The sequence below is a fragment of the Pezoporus flaviventris genome, unplaced genomic scaffold, assembly GCF_033815535.1.
Source record: "Pezoporus flaviventris isolate CSIRO_AGI_PZ_B2104156 unplaced genomic scaffold, CSIRO_AGI_Pfla_v1 ptg000105l, whole genome shotgun sequence".
In the NCBI taxonomy this organism is placed as follows: Eukaryota; Metazoa; Chordata; class Aves; order Psittaciformes; family Psittacidae; genus Pezoporus; species Pezoporus flaviventris.
This window is the reverse complement of record NW_026892653.1, coordinates 126,744-146,931: the sequence shown is the minus strand read 5'-3', so window position 1 is coordinate 146,931 and position 20,188 is coordinate 126,744. Positions and strand designations below refer to the sequence as shown.

At 47.8% G+C, this 20,188-nt stretch overlaps 2 protein-coding genes and 1 non-coding gene across 3 annotated transcripts in view; all 3 read left to right on the top strand.

The window, feature by feature from the left end:
• Positions 1–14,120, top strand: part of SPG7 (SPG7 matrix AAA peptidase subunit, paraplegin) — a 30,820-nt gene extending 16,700 nt beyond the window's left edge. The window contains exons 10-17 of the mRNA XM_061477348.1: positions 3,398–3,522; positions 4,745–4,847; positions 5,824–5,934; positions 9,451–9,566; positions 10,358–10,514; positions 11,042–11,205; positions 11,619–11,696; positions 13,396–14,120. Coding sequence (XP_061333332.1) covers positions 3,398–3,522; positions 4,745–4,847; positions 5,824–5,934; positions 9,451–9,566; positions 10,358–10,514; positions 11,042–11,205; positions 11,619–11,696; positions 13,396–13,605 — 1,064 coding nt within the window. The 3' untranslated portion in view covers positions 13,606–14,120. The remainder of the gene's footprint in view (positions 1–3,397; positions 3,523–4,744; positions 4,848–5,823; positions 5,935–9,450; positions 9,567–10,357; positions 10,515–11,041; positions 11,206–11,618; positions 11,697–13,395) is intronic.
• A 1,443-nt stretch (positions 14,121–15,563) lies between these two features.
• Positions 15,564–20,098, top strand: RPL13 (ribosomal protein L13). The gene is made up of 5 exons (XM_061477350.1): positions 15,564–15,701; positions 16,548–16,689; positions 17,998–18,171; positions 19,212–19,268; positions 19,912–20,098. The coding sequence occupies exons 1-5, from the start codon at positions 15,598–15,600 to the stop codon at positions 20,068–20,070; spliced, it is 636 nt and encodes a 211-aa protein (XP_061333334.1). The 5' UTR covers positions 15,564–15,597; the 3' UTR covers positions 20,071–20,098.
• Positions 15,877–15,958, top strand: LOC133281657 (small nucleolar RNA MBII-202). The gene has a single exon (XR_009747566.1). It is a non-coding gene; the product is annotated as a small nucleolar RNA MBII-202 (small nucleolar RNA).
• Positions 20,099–20,188: the final 90 nt, after the last annotated feature.

Below are 20,188 nucleotides of genomic sequence, written 5' to 3'. Positions count from 1 at the left end.
CTGTTCAGGAATCTGTAGTCAGTACAATCCACGTCTCTGTACTAAAAATAAAGTGTCTGATTTCCTCTAGTCTGTAAAAATTGGGCATGGTTTGTAGTGTGTTTTCTTGGTGAGTCTCAATTCAGAAATTAGGGTACAGCACTATGGGAAAGTGATTTTAGAAGGTAAATGTTATCCTTGATACCTACTTTAATAGTCCCCTGTTTGCTCTGTGATGCCTGGTTTATTTTAAAATTTATATTGTCTCATTATTTATTCGTGTTTCATACAGATACTAAGTCCCTCATTTTGCTAAGTGCTTTGCAAACACACTAAAAAAACAGCCCAAGGAGTTTACAGTGTCAAATGGGAGACAGCTGGCAAGGACTGGCAGGCTGGTACAAGAAACATGGACTTACTGTTGGTTTGTACTCATCAGCAGTGATCTTAGCACATGTTGCTGCGATGTTACCTAACAGAGTGTGCTGCCTGAATGAAGGGTGAAGTGCTATGTGCATCATGGCAAAACAGTTTTCAAGGTAATACTGAACAAGGTTTTTTAGGGGCACTATCCAAGCGCAAGCAGAGGCATGGCGTGTGCTTGTAAAGAGGAAGCCCTGAAATGGAATGTTGAGAGCTCTGTTTTGGCTGTGTTTAGCTGAAATTGATGGTTGAAGTTCTGAAAAGCAGTACTGTAGAACCGAGGGAGCTATTAATTTGGAAAAAAAAAAAAACCTGTGCACAAAAGTAGATCTGAGTCATCAGTAGTGATTGTTGAATTAATGTGTTCTTCTGAGATTACTCATAGGTAAGGCAGAGGAAGAAAAGGAGGGTCAGAGCTCTATGGAACCTGCTCTGCAGGCTGGAGGAAGGATGAGGACACCCAGAGAAAAGCCATTCTGCTCAGCTGCATGGAATGAATGTGCAATTTGATACTTGGTAATTCTGGTACACAAATTTTTGAGTAATTGTGCTCTTCCTACAAGCGACCTTGGTTTCCTCCACTCTGACAGCTTTCGTTGTGTTCTGGAAGCACCAAGAATCTGCTGGGAGAAGGGGAGGGACTGGAGGGAGCCTGTATGTACAAAAGCTGTTTCTAAAAACCAGAGTGACGCATGTATTCCCATCTTTGTCAAAACAGGTGCCTGGTTGAATAGTGAATCTTCCCTCACAAACCGCAAACAAGCGGAAGAGGAATGCGACCCAAATATCTCCTCTGTTCTGAATGCATTTGAGAGAAGCCTGACAGTCTGGGCTGATATGTGTTTTGTAAGTGAAAGTGCAGGAGGTTTTTTTGGTAGCAGCTCTTCACCTAAGTCTTGAGACAAAACCTCTCTGCTGTTCTTGCTGTATGCAAACTTCTCCCTCCAGGGCCTCCCTCACAAAGGTGGCTGTCTTTTAGTAATACTGTTCACAGATGATGTCCAGAAGGCTTTTGAAAACATAGCTAGAGAATTACACAGTGTAAAACTGAAGGTGAGATGCCCATCAAAGTCTTGTTCTGTGTCAGTGGTGAGCAGAACACTTGCCAGCTCAAGTAGACCCTTTTTTTTTTCTCTCTTCAAGTGGCTTCATTTGTAGGCACTGTAGATACAAAGGCTCTCTTTAGGCTGAATTTACAGAGCTGTTTTTCGTTTGTTGATGTGACCCATGTGGTGGATTTTAGCCAAAGGAACAGTCTGCATCTTTGCCTGTGAAAGCCAAGTCCTGTGATGTGCCAGGTGATGTTGCATTGGGAACAGTAATGTGAATTGGAGGCTGCAGTACTAGAGTTCTTGGAACACTGTTTCACACCACTGGGATACAGGCTTGAGAGCAAGTGGGGCAGAAGATAATGTGAGAAGGATGCTCTCAGTATATCTGGGTTTTTCTTTCATTTGTTCTAATAGTCAGACCTATTTTAAGAGAGTCTTCCCAGCTGCAAAGCAGATAATGTACTGTACCATCTAATCCTGCCCTGTGAATGAAGCTTGCTATCCCCCAAGTGCCTGCCAGTCTCCCTGCTTATTTATCACACTCCAAAGTGCAGTGTAATTCATGCTTGAAGGATGGCTGGCTTTATCCTCTCCAGGAGCTTATTTAGACAGCATCCTGCAGGGAGGAAGAACTGAGGTTTGCTGTAGCACAAGCTGACAGAGCCAGTCCTCTGACTTACCTGTAACCTTAATCTCTCTGCTGAGCTCTTGCACGCTGACACATTTGGCAGCACTTGCGGTGGAGCTGGAGAGAACTGAAACCCGCCCAGCTTATGTGTATAAAGCTGCCTCTGCAGCATGTGACTTGGCAGCCCGGGAAGCGCATGGGACTAAGGTGTCCTTTCCCTAGGAAGGCTGCTGTGTGCCAGGGCTTTTGAATCTGCTGTAAGCAGGTGACTCATACCCAGGGGCCTGTGAGCACCTGGTGGAGTGTCATAAATAAGCAGCGTGGTTCAGTGATTCAGTGTGATCTCTGGCTCCCCACCCAAGCAGCACAGCCGCCTGCCCCTTCCTGCCCTCCTCCAGATGCAAGTGCTCTGGCTTCCCCGGGAAGCCCTGTCTGCCTTTGATGCCTCTGTACTCCAGGCTGCTCTCATGCAGCTGCTAAATCCTGGTGTTTCCTTCATCTTTAAGACCTGGAGACAAAACCTTCTCTGACTGTGGTTTGAGCTAGTGTATGCTAATCATCACTGCAGAACTATTAGGTTGTATTTTGTATCTGTCTACGTGTCTGTGGTTTAAGTTCTGCAGGGTTGGTCTTTGCAGTGGTCTGCAGTATGCCCAGGTGTCTTTTGAGTGATAAAAGATGAGTGAGAAGGCAAAGAATAAATCATGCTATAACATGCTCCTTGCAGGGTGGCAGGGCTGTGTCCTCTTTCTGTATTAACCTGAGTTGATGATCCTGGTGGGCTGCCTGTGACTGAAGGCTAAAAGTAAACAAAATCTGGAAGGGCTTTGCACAGAAATGCTTGTGAGGGAAAGGCTGTTTCATCATTGTTTGCACAACCTGGAGCTAAAAGAGCAGCAATTGACATAAGCCTGTGGATAAGAAGGCATCTCCTAACTTACCAGAATAGAAAGGTTCTGTTCTGGTTTCTAGTTGGAGCAATTTTCAAATGTGGCAAAATTAAATGGGGGGAAAAGTTTTAAGCCATGATTTCCTAAGTAAATGAAAAGGGAATTTCAGGATATCTGTGATGACCAGACTGGCCTGTGTCACTCGTGAGGTTCCTTCCTGTCTTGTGCTCCCAGCTGGAGAGAAGGACACTTTGTCAGCCTCAGCTGCCCCAAAGGATGCTGTAAACACCCTCTGTCTTTTTATGATAAAGATTTATGAAATACTCCCTGTATCCTGCTGTGCCTCATCCCTTCGTACGCCTGAAAAGCAGCATGTGCCATGGTGAAAACCCGTCACTTTTGATTTTTGGTTGTTTTTTCTACAGGAATGGGGACCACAGATCATGTCATAGTGCTGGCTTCCACCAACCGTGCTGATGTCTTGGATAATGCTTTGATGAGACCTGGGAGGCTGGACAGGCATATCTTCATTGATCTTCCAACACTCCAGGTACATTCCGTCTACTGCCCTGTCCTTACCATGATGCTGATGACTAAGGTTTCCCAGTCCTCAGTGGTGATCCATTCATTGGTAGGTCAAAAGCTGAGTTTGGAGAAAGTTGAGCTGGTAAGCTTCTGTTTGCCTTTATTTATGTGCTGTAGATAAAGGACTTGACACTCTTAATACAATTGCTTGTTTCCCTGAAGTACCACTTGCTGGTTGTAAGTGTCTCTGCTCTGGTACCAGCTTTGTTGGTGAATTCTTCCATGAGACTTGCTTTGCCATGCAGATGCAGAACTATGTTTGTGTCTTCTGTCCAGGAAACTGGGAGCCACATAGTTGGCAAGTTGGCTTATGTGAGAATGAGAGCTTAAATTGTCATGTGCCTTGAGCACCATTTGTTCTGTAGGTTTATTGTCCTCACTATCCTTGTAAGGCTCCTCTTTTTCCTTTAAGCAGCCTGTTAAGTGACTTGTTCCTTCTGAATGCTTTAAATCCATTTCCTAGGAGCCTTCCATGTCTGCTGTGTTGACATTTGTAATAGAGTTTTGGGAGTAGGCTCAGCTGCAGTAAAGATCTGTCTGCTTTGCCAGCACAGGCTCTTCTTCTCCCATCTGTGCTTTACTGCTGTCCTCAAGAGTTTTCAGTTAAAATACCTTAAATGCCTGATAGAATCTGGCACCGGAAGCATGAACTGTGCAGCTGCCCTGAAGGAGGAAGGGGAAAAACCCTGGCAACTGAGACCATTGTTTTAATCAGGATCTCCTGGACCAGCTGCATGAGTCACTCCTTGACTACTTGCCAGCTGTCATCTCACCCCCACTTTTGTCTGGGAAGTGGTCTCTGGTGAAGGAGCTAGTAGACGGGGTTTGCAGTTCGAGTGTGTGAGGAAACAGGTAGAGGCAGTCAGAGCTCCTTCCTGCAAGTGCTTTCATGGTAAGAGAAAAGTTAAGACAGATCAGAGTGAAAGTTAGGAGGGGTGAGTGGCCAGAGAGAGAAAGCAGTGACTCACGGTAAGCCTCTGTACATCTGTTCTGTATTTGGGCCGGGTGTTTACCAGGGCTCCTGGAGCACCACCACACTGTAAGGACAGCCCTGCCATCTGGTGGCAATGTCACCGTGTCCCCACTGCCAGAGGTCTGTTCCTCCCCTGCTCTCTCCGGAGGGACAGCACTGACGCTGTCATGTCGAAAAGACTTGGTTGGGCTCAGGTATTCTGTGCTCTTTACAGGAGAGAAAAGAGATCTTCGAGCAGCACCTGAAGGGCCTCAAACTGATCCAAGATGCCAGCTTCTACTCACAGCACCTTGCGGAACTGACTCCAGGCTTCAGTGGTATGACATGCTTTGTCCCAGTGGGGCTGCTCTGTCTGCTTCTGCACTAGTTCTGCAGTTCAGGCTGGAGCTTCGTGGTTGCTTAGTTTTAACTATTTGGGTCTAAAGGGTTTTTTCTTCAAGCCGCCTCTGTCGCTATGGAAATAGTGGGAACCTAACCAGCTCCCTGATGAGCTCTGATGAGCAATTGTTCATGGCTATTTCCAATCTGTTGAAACTTCTGGGAGTAGCAGGGTGTGGGGATAGGAAAATACTTTTTTATAATGCCTGGGTTCTCAGTTCCTAAGGGGAGGAACCACTGCTCATGCTCCGAATCCAAGCTGTTGTCGAGGCTGAGATGTTGCAAATCAGTGGGAAAAGTCTCAAAGCTGATATGTATTACCAGGAAAGTGATAGGAGGAATACATAGAATTACTTTGTCAGTCAGACAGAGTAAGCCTGTTTCCAGGGTAGGTCCCTGGGAGTTTGAAACAGCGCTGTGCAAGGGGCTCCGGAGTTCCTGTTGATTTGGAGTTCCTGGAATATTCTTTCTGGGTTTCCCCTCTAACAGGCCCCAGCACACTGCCTCTTCGTGACTTCTTTCAGCAGCCCCCCGCCACCATCACCCACACACACAAACTCAGAACAGATGTTCTTTCTCTTCCACACAGAGGTTGTGCGGTCACTGCGTGAACAGCAGCCCATGCCAGCCCGGACTGCCTACTCCCCTGTCACTGAGAGCCAGCCTTGGCTTTAGCCTCTTTATTGATCACTGAACTCTGTCCTCTGTGTGGCAACGCAGCCTTGATTGCCAAGCAGTTGCATTGTTCAAACCCCACATAAACACCGTGAGCTAGGTTTGCTGCCAGGGAGCAAAAAAGTGCAAGCTAGTTGACTTGCTTAGGTCCTTCTCCAGATTTGTTCTTGCTTCTTCTGTCCTCTGCAATCTCTGTCATGTAACAAATCCAATGTAATTCTTGTAAACTCTTGTATATAGGAGCTGACATAGCGAATATATGTAATGAAGCTGCTCTTCATGCTGCTAGAGAAGGTCACAAATCCATCGATACTTTCAACTTTGAATATGCTGTGGAAAGAGTCATTGCAGGTAAGTGATCCAGGCATTTAATTTCCCTCTAGTCTTATTGGTCTGTGCCATACTTCTTGAGAGAAGGCTCAAGTGAGTGGGTTGTAGTCAAGGAAGACACATGGGTCCTAACTGTGCTTTGTCCTGTAGTGCTGACCTGAAGGTTTTAGGATTTTACAGTCACAGATAATTCTCCAGACAAGACCCCGTATGGATTTGTCTTCTGAATTTTTAGGCAACCTCAACCAGTAGCTCAGAGGAGATGGCCAGTAGTAAAACAGTAAAGAGAGGAATTACAATCTGTATAGCTTTTTTGGTTTCAAAAGAGTTGGGGTTTGGTTTGTTTTTTGAAGAAAAAGAGTGAAGTGTCCCAGGGTTTTTCTTGCTGCTCTGGACACCTGCTACATAAACATGAATAGCAAATAGGCTACGCATCCTCAACAGCAAGAAATCAGAGATTTTTCTGTTCGGTCTCAAAGCCCAGACTTTGATGAATTGGCAGAATAAACTGAAAGACAGTAGACTACTGTTCTCTCTCTGAGAACATCCTGTCGGCCTTTCCCTGTTGAGTGTGCTATTGCCAGCAGAGGAACCTCTGGAGATTACCCTGTAGTAGTATATTATAGGGAAGGGAAAAAGAGTTCCCAGAGCACTTGACTTCACCTGAGGGATTTGAATCTGGTGAGTTTCAGTGTGAGCAGCCCTATAGCCAAGCTGTGGCTTTCATAATCAGACGCTTGAGTGCTTCCAAGCTGCAGTGTCATTACCAGGGGGTGAGCCTGGGCAAACAGACGGGCATTCTGTGCTTTGTTTAGAGCGTGTGGAACAGGATGTTTGCACTGGGTCAGTTATTTCCTGATCCTGGAATTCAGTCCTTAGTGTTTGCTTTATCAGAAAACGCCTAAACAATTCCTCACTTAAGAGATTTTTGAGAAAACTCGACAGTTTCACTTGCCTCTTCAAAGCACTCCAAGGGATTTGGTTTGGTAACTGTGGTCACACACAAATCCCAGACTGTATCCAGCAGCTCCCAGGAGTCAACAATGAGATGACTCTAGTAACACAGAAGTCCTCATAAGCTGGGGAAAGAGGTGCTTTATTTCTTGTCTGCAGAAGAGAAAGCACCAAACTTCTAGGGGGTTCACCTGTATTTTCTTTCTGACCTCCATCCTTGCCTTAGTTCCCCAGACTTGGAAGGTGAGACAAAGAGCAAGTAAGGCCACAGAGGGTTAATGTGGTGGGGCATTGCAGGGCATGGGCTTCAGCAATTTCACTGCTGAGAAGCTGACATGCTTCCCCAAGGCTCTGTGGTGCGTAGGAGGCCTTACAGTCTTTTTGTTGCAGAACTGGATTCTTTCATGTTATTGGGACCTGGCTATTTTCTGTACACTACGTCTAAAAGACCTCAAACAACCCTTCAGGCTTGTAAATTGAATGTACCCTTGCCATGTAATAGGAATGCTTCTGGGTTTCACAATCCGGAGGGCATTTCAGTTGCTGTAAAAGCTTTTCTTGAAAGAACGAAAATATTACTGTGCTTTTCATTATAAGCTTCTGGTTTTAATAAATGGTGTGGAATCAAAAGAAAACTTTGCAAGTCCAGAGGCTCTCTCAGCCTTAAAGCTTTGTATTGCTGTAAGGGAGGAGTAAGAACTTTTCTCTGTGGTAGTCCCCATTGTGTTTTTAGTTTGGGAACAGAAAGCAGTCAGTAAGTTGTCAGGTCTCCTGGGAGTGAGGGAGGAAACCTGCTGAGTGCACAGAGGCTTTCAGGGGTTGTCTTTAGAAGATGTAGAAGAGCCTGGTTTCTTGGTGGAGTTTGTGTCCTCTGTGTAAGGGCAGCAGAGATGCACCAGAGTTGTTTCCTGAGTTGTCTCCTAAATGCAGTAAGTACAGGCCTATAGAAAACTTTCATGCCTGAAGATGAACTTTACGTAGGAGAAGAAATAATCTCTGTAAGCATGCTGTGTGTGCTGTTGAGAAGAGTACAGTCCCTCCTTCCTTGGTGGGCTGAAAGAGGAATGATTACAGAATTCAAGTGTCTGTATGTATATATATGTATGTATATACATGCAGTGTGTATATATATATATATATATATATACACATCTTTCTGCAGAAGATGACATACAGGCACATGCACACACACTGCTGAAGGCATGGTAAGGGACTGACTGATAAAAATCAAGGCTGTTGCAGTTATAGAATAGTTAGGGTTGGAAAGAACCTTAAGATCATCCAGTTCTAACCCCCCTGCTGTGGGCAGGGACACCTCGCACACCCAAGGCTCTGTCCAGCCTGGTCTTGAACACCTCGAGGGATGGAGCATTAATAACCTCCCTGGGAAAATTAATCTGCTCTTCCATCACCATCATGCCTTGTGGAGCACAGTGGTTTCCAGGGTCCCTGAGCAGTAATTTTACAAGATCTGCCGCACTAATTTTGCTGTTTCCTTGTTTAATAAAGCTCTTAACTTTGTTTAAAAATTAATGTTAATAGAATGTTGTTTTCCGAGACATGAAGCAAGCTTGGTGTAATGCTGCTCTTGAGTCTGCCTGTGCTACCCCCTGCTGCTCCTGGCACTGTTGGAGACATTGGCTTTAAAGTACTGGTACCTTTTTGCATTCAACATGCAGCAGTGTAATAACTGCCTGATACGCAGGGTATTCTGTAGTTAACATATTTTCTATATGCTAGAAATTTTACTTCCATTCGGCATTTATGTTTTAATCCTTATTGGACTTACTCTGTGTTGCAGATTACTGGGTTGGAAAATAAATGCATTCGAAAATCACCTTTTTGGAGGAAGTATTAAATGAGAGTTATGGCTTAATTTGCTAGTCCTCAGGAGCCTGGGAATAAGCTCATGCGGAGCATGCCATGTGTAATCAGAGATGTTTCCAGGGTCTGGAGAAAGATTATTTTTTTTATATATATACTTTTGGTCTTCTGCTGATTTGAACACTGCTCATGCACAAGAATCTCAACTAGAACCTTATATGTAATGCAACATCTTGTTTCTCTCATGTTCTGCCTAAGGGACAGAAAGACCATACGGCCAAATCAGTATGATACTATAGCTAGTCTCTGTTTTGGGTTTTGTTGGTTTGTTTTTTGTTTTGTTTTTCCAAATGGTAGGGTGACTTGTTGCAGATCTGTCCCTGGGCAGAGATACACTGTGACATGCTTTTGGCAGAGCTGGGAGCAGAGCAGAGCTTTGTGTTCTAGAGCTGTGATCTAATCAGATGTTAAATTATTTGTCAAATTATTAAGTCTGTTGTAAGGAGGAAAGGGGGAAAAAGTTTCTGCCAGTATTTTCAAGCAGTCTAGGCCTGGGTTGCTTTCTGCTGCAGGGGAAGAGAGCACCTCTTCCACAGCATGTAACTGAAGCACTTTTTACTGCCTCTTCTTATGCAAGAGTGCAGTGTGATTTTTGCTGGTAGTTAGCCCCAGACTGCGCTAGCTGGAGCACAAGATTATGCCCTGCTGGTTGCACCTATTGCTGGCAGTCTCATTAAATTCTTGTCTGTGTTCCTATAGGCACTGCCAAAAGAAGTCAGATCCTGTCACCAGAAGAGAGGAAGGTTGTGGCGTTCCACGAATCAGGCCATGCACTGGTTGGCTGGCTGCTGGAGCACACTGAAGCTGTGATGAAGGTAACTACACTACCAGCTCATGTGTAAAGAAGCCTGTCACTGGGTGTGAAGATAAGTCCTTTGGGCTTCTCCTCTCTGAGATCTGCTGGTTGTTGTCTAGTGTTTCTGTTGAATTCTGCTGCTGGCCTCCTTGAGCTTTGAGCTGTGAATACTGCAGCAAAATAAAGGGTTAATACAGAGTAATCTTGGTTGAAAAAGACCTTCTCTGCAGGGAAAGGCCTGTCTTTGGCACCCCAGGGTGTATTCTTTCCCATGCACATCTCCTCCTCAAAAAGCCTTGACACTGAGGACATAGGGAGTGGAAACGACAAGGGAGACAGCTCCTTGGCTCCTCACCAGCAGCAAATTAATTCTGAATGATCTATTGTATGAGCTGAACTGTTGTTAATTACCCTCTTTTAATGCATATGGGAAAGGGCTCTTACTTTTCTGAAGGCATCCTGTCTTTCGTCAGGTAGTCTCAGTGATTCTGGAACTGTGAAGTGAATTCTTTGGCTTATACTCTCCAAAGCAACTCCTAAATCTCAGGATTTCACTGGCTTGCTATTGAGGATGATTTCCTTTCCATTTCTTAAGCAGAAAGTGGCAGAAAGCTTATGTCTGAAGCTATGAGGCAGAGCCTTCAGTACAGGAATGGTAACCTACTGCAGTCCTTGGGGTATCTCTGTAGGCCAGCCTGCCTCGTAGCTTTCCACAGATTTCACTGGGAATGCAGACCTCTTCCTGTTCGTTTTCTGCTGCTGCAATTGGGAACTCTTTTGCTCTCTGAACAGAGTTGCTCTGCGTTGCAGGTTTCCATAGCCCCTCGAACAAACGCCGCTCTGGGATTTGCTCAGATCCTTCCAAGAGAGCAGTACCTCTTCACAAAGGAACAGCTGATGGAGAGGATGTGTATGGCACTGGGAGGGAGAGTGTCCGAGGCCATCACCTTTAACAAAGTCACTACAGGTGAGGAGCCAGACCTGGCACAGACCCTGGAGATTGTGCTAAGACATCCTGAACTTGTGCTTGCTCTGTCCAAGGGTGTGTTGAGCAAGAGAGGAAGGTTTCCCACACCAAGAAGAAATGTCAGACTGCATGATTTGATCTTGGGCCTGAATTTGTGAGCATGGATGTCTCTTGTTGGTTGCCACTGTGTTGTCTTAAACTTGTTCCAAAGCCTAAGGCTAGGGAGACCGTCCACTCATGGGAGGGCCTAGAGCTTTCTGTGCCATGTTTCCAGCTAGTTACATCCAAATGGGGTAGCAGCAACAGGTAAGCACTCCACATAAGCTAGTTTCCAGTAGATTCACTCAGTCACACATGGGTCCTGCAGTACATGTAGAAAGGTCCATCAGCAGGTGGGGTGTTCACATCCATGGTCTCCTGTGGGACCTCTGGTCTCTTGACTAGCAGAATGTGTGTTTGTGGGGGATGTGATTCGCTTGCACTCAGTTCAGAGCTGGTAGGCACTGTGTCTGGTCTCTCTTGCCCAGGAGCACAGGATGATCTGAAGAAAGTGACCAAGATAGCCTACTCCATGGTGAAGCAGTATGGAATGGTACCCAGCATTGGGCAGGTCTCCTTCCCAGACCTGGATAGTGCACCTGGAATTGGTCGGCGCCCTTTCAGCCAGGGACTTCAGCAGATGATGGACCATGTAAGGCCACCCTTGTTTACACATTCCTGGTTTTGTTCTTCACTTCTGCAGCTCGGTGAAAAAAAACTTGCACCCAAACAGTTCATGTTTTTCTGTTAGCCATTGGGGAGTGAATTTCTAGTGAGTTTGTTTCCCTGGGATTTGTGCTGAGCTGCATCTTTTGCTACCAGACAGCCTCCTTAATTACACTGCGTTTCCCACCATCTGGGACTCTACTGGGGAGTTGTGCTAGTGCAGGAGTTCGCTGTTCCTTATCCTGAATATTCCTCTGTCTGCTTTTCACATGGTTTGTCTGTATTTTCTGTTGATGGGAACCACTTTCTGCGTGTCTCAGTCTGCAGATTCTGTCCCTCAGTTATCTACGTTGTGTTTGTTGCACTCCAAATGTCTCTTTCCTTTTTACTGTCTTTTAGGAAGCAAAAGTCCTGGTGGCTCAGGCTTACAGGCGCACAGAAAAGCTCTTACTGGAGAACAGGGACAAGCTACAAATAGTAAGTTGGAGGGGAGGGAGGGGAAGGGTGGTTTTGGTTTTTTCACCTGTTACTTCTTTGCCTTGCTACTTTCTGTGCTCTCAAGCTCAGCTGTTGCAGTGTCTCTGTGGTCCTACAAAGTCTTGTAGAGGGAATGCTGGGGCTCATGGTGTGAACAAGCAAGTACTGCAGACGCCCCAGATCAGGAGCAGGTGCAGGGAGGAATGTGTGCTCTTCCAACAGCAAGTAGTCTGCCTCCAGACACCAGCTGGTATTTGCAGGATAGAGGAGTAGGAGTGCTCTGTGGAAGTGATCACTGCTGGAATCTGTCCCCCTCACCTGCACTTCTCTGCTAGCCTCTTTGCAGTGTAATTTCCTGTAGAGCAGACTGACTGTTCTTGTGAAGCCCGCAAATGCAGGAACAGCTCATCCTTCCAGGTCCTGTAGGTGCACAGGAACCGAGTGGGCTGTTTCTGGCTTTGATGAAAAGAATATAGGACCTGTCACCTTGGATGACTGGTGTTGGTTCGTGCTTTCTGGGGACTCCAAGCAGTTTTCACCTGCCACCTCCTTGATACCTGGTATAACAAGGAATCCTTATTGCAGAGGTAGAGCTTTGCCTCCTCCCCTCTGTCCTGACAGTCCCCTCACCAGTCACACTGGCATGTCCCCACCACCTCAGCAGGAGCTCTGTACCCATTGCTCTGGGCTGAGCCACACTTGGGTCACAGCACCCTGTGTATCTACTTGATGTTTCCTTCAGAAGTCTGGCCCATAACATCCAAAATAACCAGCAGTCAACTCAGTGTTGCATGTTTTGCAAATAAAGCAATTATTTTATTTAAATCTTCTTTTTAAACAAACAAGAACAATGACAACAGCAAAAACCCCTTCAGCTACACAACTCCAGACCTTCTGTGTGTAGTAAGGTAGCCAGAGCAGTCTTGCTTAGGCACCCTGCTGTTGGCCATATCTCAGCCCTGTCCACAGGACAGTGCCCAGGGAGAACTCTGAAGGCAAGCCTTGTTAGAGGGGTCTCTTCTCTGCAGGCTTCTTCTCTTCTGTTGCTTTCATTTAACAGCAGTCAGATGTTTGCTACAGGCTCATCACAATAAAACTTTTAAGTTAAGCCAAAGTATCTACAGGGTGAACATTTCAGTTGCCAGGCCAGTGTATCACATCTTGTCAGCAGAGTTTAGCAGTTCCACGTTTGACAACCACCTGCTGCTCAAGTGCAGCCCTTCTGCTGGCAGAGGGGCCAGAGCATTCAGCTTTGCTGGAGAGGAACTTATGATGACCTTCAGCCCACGCCTGCAGGAACAGACAGCTCTTTGTTGTCACTGTGTGTACATTGGAGGGAAGCGGGTCTGACCACAGTCTCATGCGCTGCTACTTTGCATCTTAGGCAGGTCCATAGGTGCAGTAACAGTGGCAGGAAGGGCTTGTCTTCAGTTATTCCTGGAGTTCTGACTTGAGAAATCATTCCCTAGAACTTGTTTTATTGCCTTCAGTCATGCTCTGTATTCCTGGACAAATATGCTTTTGTGAAAGGTGGAGAACTAAGGTGGCTTCTGCAGGCTCTGGGGTCCCACCGTCTGTGCTGTGGTAGTCAGGGTTCAGATACTAAGATCTTTGTTGAGCTGGCAGGGAGAGTTCAGATCAGTTCAGAGACTGTTTTTCAAACCCCTGTGCCTCATTATATCTTGTTTACTCTTTCTAGCTGTCTAATGCCCTCCTGGAGAAAGAAGTGATAAATTATGATGACATTGAAGCCTTAATTGGGCCTCCACCCTACGGCCCAAAGAAAATGATAGCTCCTCAGAGCTGGCTTCAAGCAGAGAGAGACAAGCAAGAGACAAGAGATGAAGAAATGCCCCAGCAGCCACCCAACCATGAGGAGGAGGAGGAACCACGTCTGAGACCAGTATGAAGCCCACTCCTGATGTGGAATGGGAGGACTTGAGAGGCTTATTTTGGACACAGACCTTTTCCCTTTTCCAGAATTAAAGATACTGAATAGGGAATCTCTGTGCTGCTGTTAACCAAAAAAATTGGCTATGTTGGCTCTTTTAATGAGCTTTTACTGCAGGAAGGAGAGCTCCTTAGAACTTTGAAATTGATTCTCAGCAGGGTAGTAGTGATTAGGAGTCGGGTAAGTCTAATCCACTGGAAAGATTTCTTGTACACAGCAGTGATGTACATGGTCTTAAGGGTGAAAAAGATCCCGTGGAGTCTTTATAAGCCACCTCTAGCTGTGCTGTGATGCATGGCAGGAGTGCAGGGCTGTCCCTTCAGCGTGAGGACAGTCATATAGTGAAACCCCAACATAGCTGAGGGGGTGTAGTTGCTGTGTGACTCTGCTGTCACCTTTGATCACTGTTGCTGCTGAACATTAAAATAGAAGCTGAAAAACAGACTTCACTAGAATAAACTATCTATAATGTGCTGATGTGCTTGTAGAGTATGTCAAGATGATAACATGTTTTGGCACATAGAAAGCTTATTACAGCTGCAGAGTTGCACAGGACAGGGGGTTTCTTCTCCCTGGCCAGTAGCTCGTATTCAGTTTTCATAGCATGTGTCTTGCAAGCAGAGATTGAGGAAAACCTATGTGCAGAGCCCAGTGTTAGCCTACAGTGTGATGTTAGAAGCTAGCGTGGCAGAGAGTGGCTCTGAGTTACACATGCTGGCTCAGAGCAGGAGAGGTGCTCTCAGGAACACAAACAAAACCATGGCTGTTTGTTGGGAAGCTGCAGTGAAAGGCTGGCAGTTCCCCTGGCTCTATTCTCGTGGCTCTTGCAAGGCAGGCTCTGGTGACACAGCTGTCTGCCCTTCATCAGCAGGAGCATTAAAACTGTTCTTGCTGCTTAGTGGGCTCTGCATGGGTTAATTTTTTAGGAAGGATTGTTGTCTTGAGGATTTTCTGTGACCTGAAAGACTGCAGCGCAGTCTAACAGCTTTCAGCCCTCAGTTGACTGAGTGTCTGGAAGCAGAGCCTCTTATTTCCCTGGATGACAGGAGGGTGTTCTTCAAGGTGTCCTCTTCCCTGCCCCATCATGGAGCCACCTGCCACCACCAACCCTTGAGCCCACCCCCTGGACCCCCTGCTGGTGGGGGTCATTTCCTTTGCCTTCCTACACTTGGGATATTGCTGCCTGTATGTTTTAATTCCAAACCTGTTTGTTTCTTCACAAGTTCATCCTTGAATTTGCTTTTTCATCAGCAGATGAAACGTCAATTGGTGTTTGATATTTTTGTGAGGACTAAAGTCTTTGCCAAGGGGATTCACTTGCGTGGAGCTGAGGGGTGACGGCTCTAGTGGTGGGACATGGGGATGTTTCGGGGGACAGCGCAGGATGCTCGGTGGCTGCCACTGTGCAGCCGCTGTGGCCACGCTCTATGGCGGCTGCCCCCGCTCCTCGGCTGCTGCAGGACACGGTGCGTGGTGGCCCCCGACCCTTCCTCGTGTCCCCCCCCTTCCCCAGCCTGCTCACGGTGTCCGAGCCCTGCTGGGGCGCGGGCCCTTTAAGCCGCCGCCACGTTTACTACGGGCGCGGTGAAGCCGCCGCCAGGCGCTTCCGCTTCCGCCCTTCTCGGCACTTCCGGCGTGCGCGGCTTCCTGCCTTCCTTTTCCGGTCGGCCATTAACGGCAGCGGGAGGTGAGTGGGGAGCTGCGGCCTTCGGGAACTGCATCCGCCGCCATCCGCCGCCATCCGCGGCTCAGGGCCGGGCCGCGATGTGCACCGGAGCCCTGCGCGGTTCTGCGGGATGCTGCGCCTGGGCCCGGAGGAGGCTCCGGTCCTGGACATGGGGCCTTGCCCCGGGCGGGGTGGTGGGGGCTTGGGGCGCTCCGGACTTGTCCCGGGGGGGGGGCGGGGTGCTCCGCTTTTAGACGTGCCCGTGTCCGCAGGCCGCAGCAGCCATGGCGCCCAGCCGCAATGGCATGATCCTGAAGCCCCACTTCCACAAGGACTGGCAGCGGCGAGTGGCCACATGGTTCAACCAGCCCGCCCGCAAGATCCGCAGGTGAGGGACGGCGGGGCCGGGGGGGGCTGTGCCTCGTGTGGGGCTGCTTGGGAGGCTGGAGAGCTGCGTGGCTCTTTCCGGGTGTTGCCCCCAGGTTACGTGTTGGAGAGCTGGGGTTGCCGCTTTGGTGCGGGGTGGCTTTGGTCAGGGTCAGGCCGTTCCGGCTGCAGTCAAGTGATGAGACATCTCCGGAATCGCTGTACGACATTGATGATTCCCTTGAACCCTTTTGTGTCTGATGACTGCAGCTGTTCTATAGAAGCATCCAGGAGCCAGAGTAGCAATGCATTTGTGTCTGAGAGATTCCTGTATGGCAGGAGCCTTACCTGCAGGGCTTATCAGCTGGCAGCGCTGGAGTGGTGTCAGAGAAGGCCATAAAGATGAGCCAAGGGGTGGAGCAGCTCTCTTGTGAAGGCACGTTGAGGAAGCTGGGGTGGTTCAACCTGCAGAAGATTCTAGAGAGACTTTAGAGCAGCTTTCAGTGCCTGAATGGGCTGATAAGAAAGCTGGGAAGGGGCTTTTGACAAGGGCAGGTGGACATGGGTAAGGGGGAATGGCTTTAACCTGCCAGAGGGGAGACTGAGATGAGCTCTTAGGCAGAAGCTCTTCCCTGTGAGGGTGCTGAGGCGCTGGCACAGGGTGCCCAGAGAAGCTGTGGCTGCCCCATCCCTGGCAGTGTTCAAGGCCAGGTTGGACACAGGGGCTTGGAGCAAGCTGCTCTAGTGGAAGGGGTCCCTGCCCGTGGCAGGGGTTGGAGCTGGAGGAGCTTTAAGCTCCCTTCCAACACAAACCAGTCTGTGATACCTTGATTTGTGTTTCTCATCCCCGTCCTGTTTCACATCCCAGGAGGAAGGCCCGCCAGGCAAGGGCTCGGCGCATCGCTCCCCGTCCTGTGGCTGGGCCCATTCGGCCTATAGTGAGGTGCCCTACGATCAGGTACCACAAAAAAGTCCGCGCTGGCAGAGGCTTCAGCCTGGAAGAGCTTAAGGTAAGTATAGCACGCTGATCCCAACCCAGTCAAATTCACTCCATGCTGAAGCTTCTTGTCTTGGCCTGTTCTTCCATATATAGACCATGTGCCAGGCTGTCAGTATTTGGTGGCACTGGCTCAGCTATAGGAGACGTGGAGAGTTGCTGCTCTACAGGGGCACAGAAAACACTGGTCTTGCCTTTCCTTTAACCAGCGGGTGGCGTTGCAGTGTATGTCAGAGTGAAATGTCCTTTTTGCCTGGTCACACTGTTAAAGTCCTTTTCTGAAGGCTCTGGAAGAGCCTTCATTGAGTCTCCTCAGCTTCTTTCAGGGAGTGAAAAGCTAAAAGCCTCTTCATTAATTTCTTTTGTTATTTTGAAACATGTTTCTGCTTATCCCAAAAATGTTAACCCAACATGAACCTGTTCCTGTTGCGGACAGAATAAACCATGTTCAACTTACTTCAAGAAGGTAGTGTTGCCAGGACAGGGACCTGTGCACCATAGTTTCACATGCATGAGACCATTTTTCATGCAGTAGCTATGAGTTGGTTTAGGAACACTGTAAATCCTGTGGGATTCAGGAACTTTTCCTGTGACATTCCCAGATGCGCTGAGCCGATGAGCAGTTAAAGCTGGATTGTGGAACTCCCACCCATGTATCTCCTCGCAGTGGGCAGAAATAATCACCAGGGCTTGCTGGCAGCCCGCAGCTGCCTCTTGTGTGTTATTTAGCATTTAATTAAAACATTTTTGACAGTGAAATTAGTGCATTGAAACAGTAAAGTTTTTCTGGATGTCAGATGCTTCATTACTTTTTCTTTAATTTTTGGATAGTGGTGGAATACAAAATGATATGCAGATGTTTGTCTTTAAACAGAAGATGAAGTTATTTCCTGCTTAAGAGGGTTACAAAAAAATACTTATTTACTGGAGATTACTGTATGAGGTGAACCAGAACTATCTGGGCAGTGACTTGATAAATATCTGTCTTGTGTGTATCAGAGTTTAAACGTCCCCCTTGTGATTACTTGGGGTTGTGCTTTGCTCTCATGAGGAAATCCCACTGCAAAAACCACTGTAAATTCAGTGTAAATTCACTGTAAATTCAGCACTAAAACACAGACACCCTGTTGCCCGTGACACGTGGGTCCCTGTTCCTCACCCTCACACTGCCAGTAGGATGCTTGGTTAGATGTGGTTCTCCACGCTCTGCAGCCCTGATGACCGCACCTGGATGATTCCCTGGTTAATGACCAGAGCGGCTCCCGGCAGTGGCACTGGGGCTTGTCAGATGCTGACACCACACACTCTACTCTCTCTTCAGCTCGCTGGCATCAACAAAAAGTTCGCCCGGACTATTGGAATCTCTGTGGATCCCCGGCGACGTAACAAGTCCACGGAGTCCCTGCAAGCCAACGTGCAGAGGCTGAAGGAGTACCACTCCAAGCTTATCCTCTTCCCAAGGAAGCCGGCTATGCCGAAGAAGGGAGACAGCTCTGTAAGTAGTTGGCTGCTACAGATGTTTAGAATCACAGAACAGTTTTGGTTGGAAGGAGCCTTCAAAGGTCATCTGGTCCACAGTTTCCCAGGGTCTGTTCCTGATTGTCAGTCTGCCCATCCCAGTGCTGTGTGGTCAAGCAGTGTTTGTTGAACTAGGGACTGCCAGGGTGCTGAAGGAAGCCCTCAGACGTGGGGCCTGACCACTTGAGTAATCTTTTCAGAGTATGATGCTAAATAGAGTAGCTGAAAAGTCTGCATGAAGTTCTGGTCTGCCTTGGAAAGGGAGAGGAAAGCAAGGGCAAACTCTTCAGTAGAGTAGTTCAGCGAAGGCCATGTGCAGGAAAGTGTTTAGGAGGTTGTTGCTGTTGACTCACAAAAGTGCTTTTCATTAAAATCCCACCAAGATGCAGAATATGATTGGTCCCTTGGCTTTGCCCATGGTATGTGTTTGCCATGGGAAACGGTGGCGTGCTCAGCCTGTCCTCAATCTTCTGGAGAGTCAGTTTTGAGCCAGTCGCCCACAGCAGAGCCCACCACGCTCAGGAGGCTTTTTGAAACGGGAGGAAGGGCATGAAGCTACTTTGCCAGTAGGTAGATGCTGAAATACTGTTCCAAGTGTCTTTACTTAAAATCAGCTATCTAAAACAAAACTTGAATCATTTTTGTTTCACGGCACACTCTTACAAGTAGCTGGACTTATCCTTAGGAGGAATTGCTGCAGAACATACTGGGTATCAAACTAAAACGGGCACGCTGGATGTCAATGTTTTTCCAGCTGGCAGGACATCAGAAGGCCACTGCCCCTTTGGTCAGATCCGGGCTGATGGATAGCCAGGCAGAGCAGGGATTGTCGATGCGGCACGGCTGTGCCTGAAATGCTGAAGTTGTTATGAGTCAGTGTTAAATCTCCGGTCAGAGTTGTTAACAGTGCATTGAGCTGGGTACTGGTGCTCAGTGCACGCTTCTAACCCAGCTGCCAGCCCAAGGAGTTTTAAATGCTGCTTTTTCCGTGATGGGTTTTGTCCTCTTGTTCCACAGGCTGAGGAACTCAAGATGGCAACTCAGCTGACTGGACCGGTTATGCCGATCAAGAATGTAAGTGTGGCTAAATTGTGTTTTCTGTGTGATAATTGAGACTCTATGGAGAGGATTCTCCTGCTGTTCTGCAGCTCAGTGTTGCTGTCTCCAGACACTTCCCGTCTTGGGGCAGAGAAAAGAAGCAACAGGTCAACCTCATCCTTTTGCCACAAGTACTTCGGTCTGTTTATTTCCTCCCTGTTGCAAAGCAGACTGCGAAGGACTAATTAGTTGGAGCTCTGCTAAACTTAATCAGATGAGAAGGTCCTTAAATCGTGTTCTGGAGAAGAGCTTCAGTGTCAGGGGTTCAGATGCGTTGGTTGGAAATAATCACGTGTAGTCAGCACTTGTCTCAAACCCCTGCTGCTTCCAAAAGGCGCTGTTGGTGTGTGTTAGCACCACACACCTGACTCAGATCCCATGTTGGGCTTGTTTGGTGGGGTTTTTTTCCCTGGTATGTTCTGGCAAATCAGGAATGGGTTGAAATGGGGTGCCTGACTGAGTGATGCTGAGGGCAGGGCCTGTAGATGGCACAAGTGCTCTGTTCACAGCACCACGGAGCGAGTGATGGAAACGGAGCGAGATTAATTGTGTTGAGCTTTGAACGTGGTCCCTGGGAGGCTCTGGTGTGCAGCCTGACTGTCTGTGCTCTCTCCACCAGGTTTTCAAGCGGGAGAAGGCTCGTGTTATCTCGGAAGATGAAAAGAACTTCAAGGCTTTCGCCAGCCTGCGCATGGCTCGAGCCAATGCCCGGCTCTTCGGCATCCGCGCAAAACGCGCCAAAGAGGCGGCTGAGCAGGATGTGGAGAAGAAGAAATGAGCTGTCAATAAAAAATGTGGAAACACGAGTGTGCTGTCTTTTCAGAGCAAACGTATGGAACAGAGCCACCCCGCTCTGCAGCGGGTGTGTGTGCCTGGTGCGGATTGTGGTGGTGAGA

What these genes read in the sequence shown, in the direction of transcription:
- RPL13 (XM_061477350.1), top strand. Translation starts at nt 15,598, where the DNA reads ATGGCGCCCAGCCGCAATGGCATGATCCTGAAGCCCCACTTCCACAAG. An exon ending in CGAAGAAGGGAGACAGCTCT is followed by an intron (nt 18,172 to 19,211) that starts GTAAGTAGTTGG and finishes CTTGTTCCACAG; the next exon opens with GCTGAGGAACTCAAGATGGC. An exon ending in CGGTTATGCCGATCAAGAAT is followed by an intron (nt 19,269 to 19,911) that starts GTAAGTGTGGCT and finishes TCTCTCCACCAG; the next exon opens with GTTTTCAAGCGGGAGAAGGC.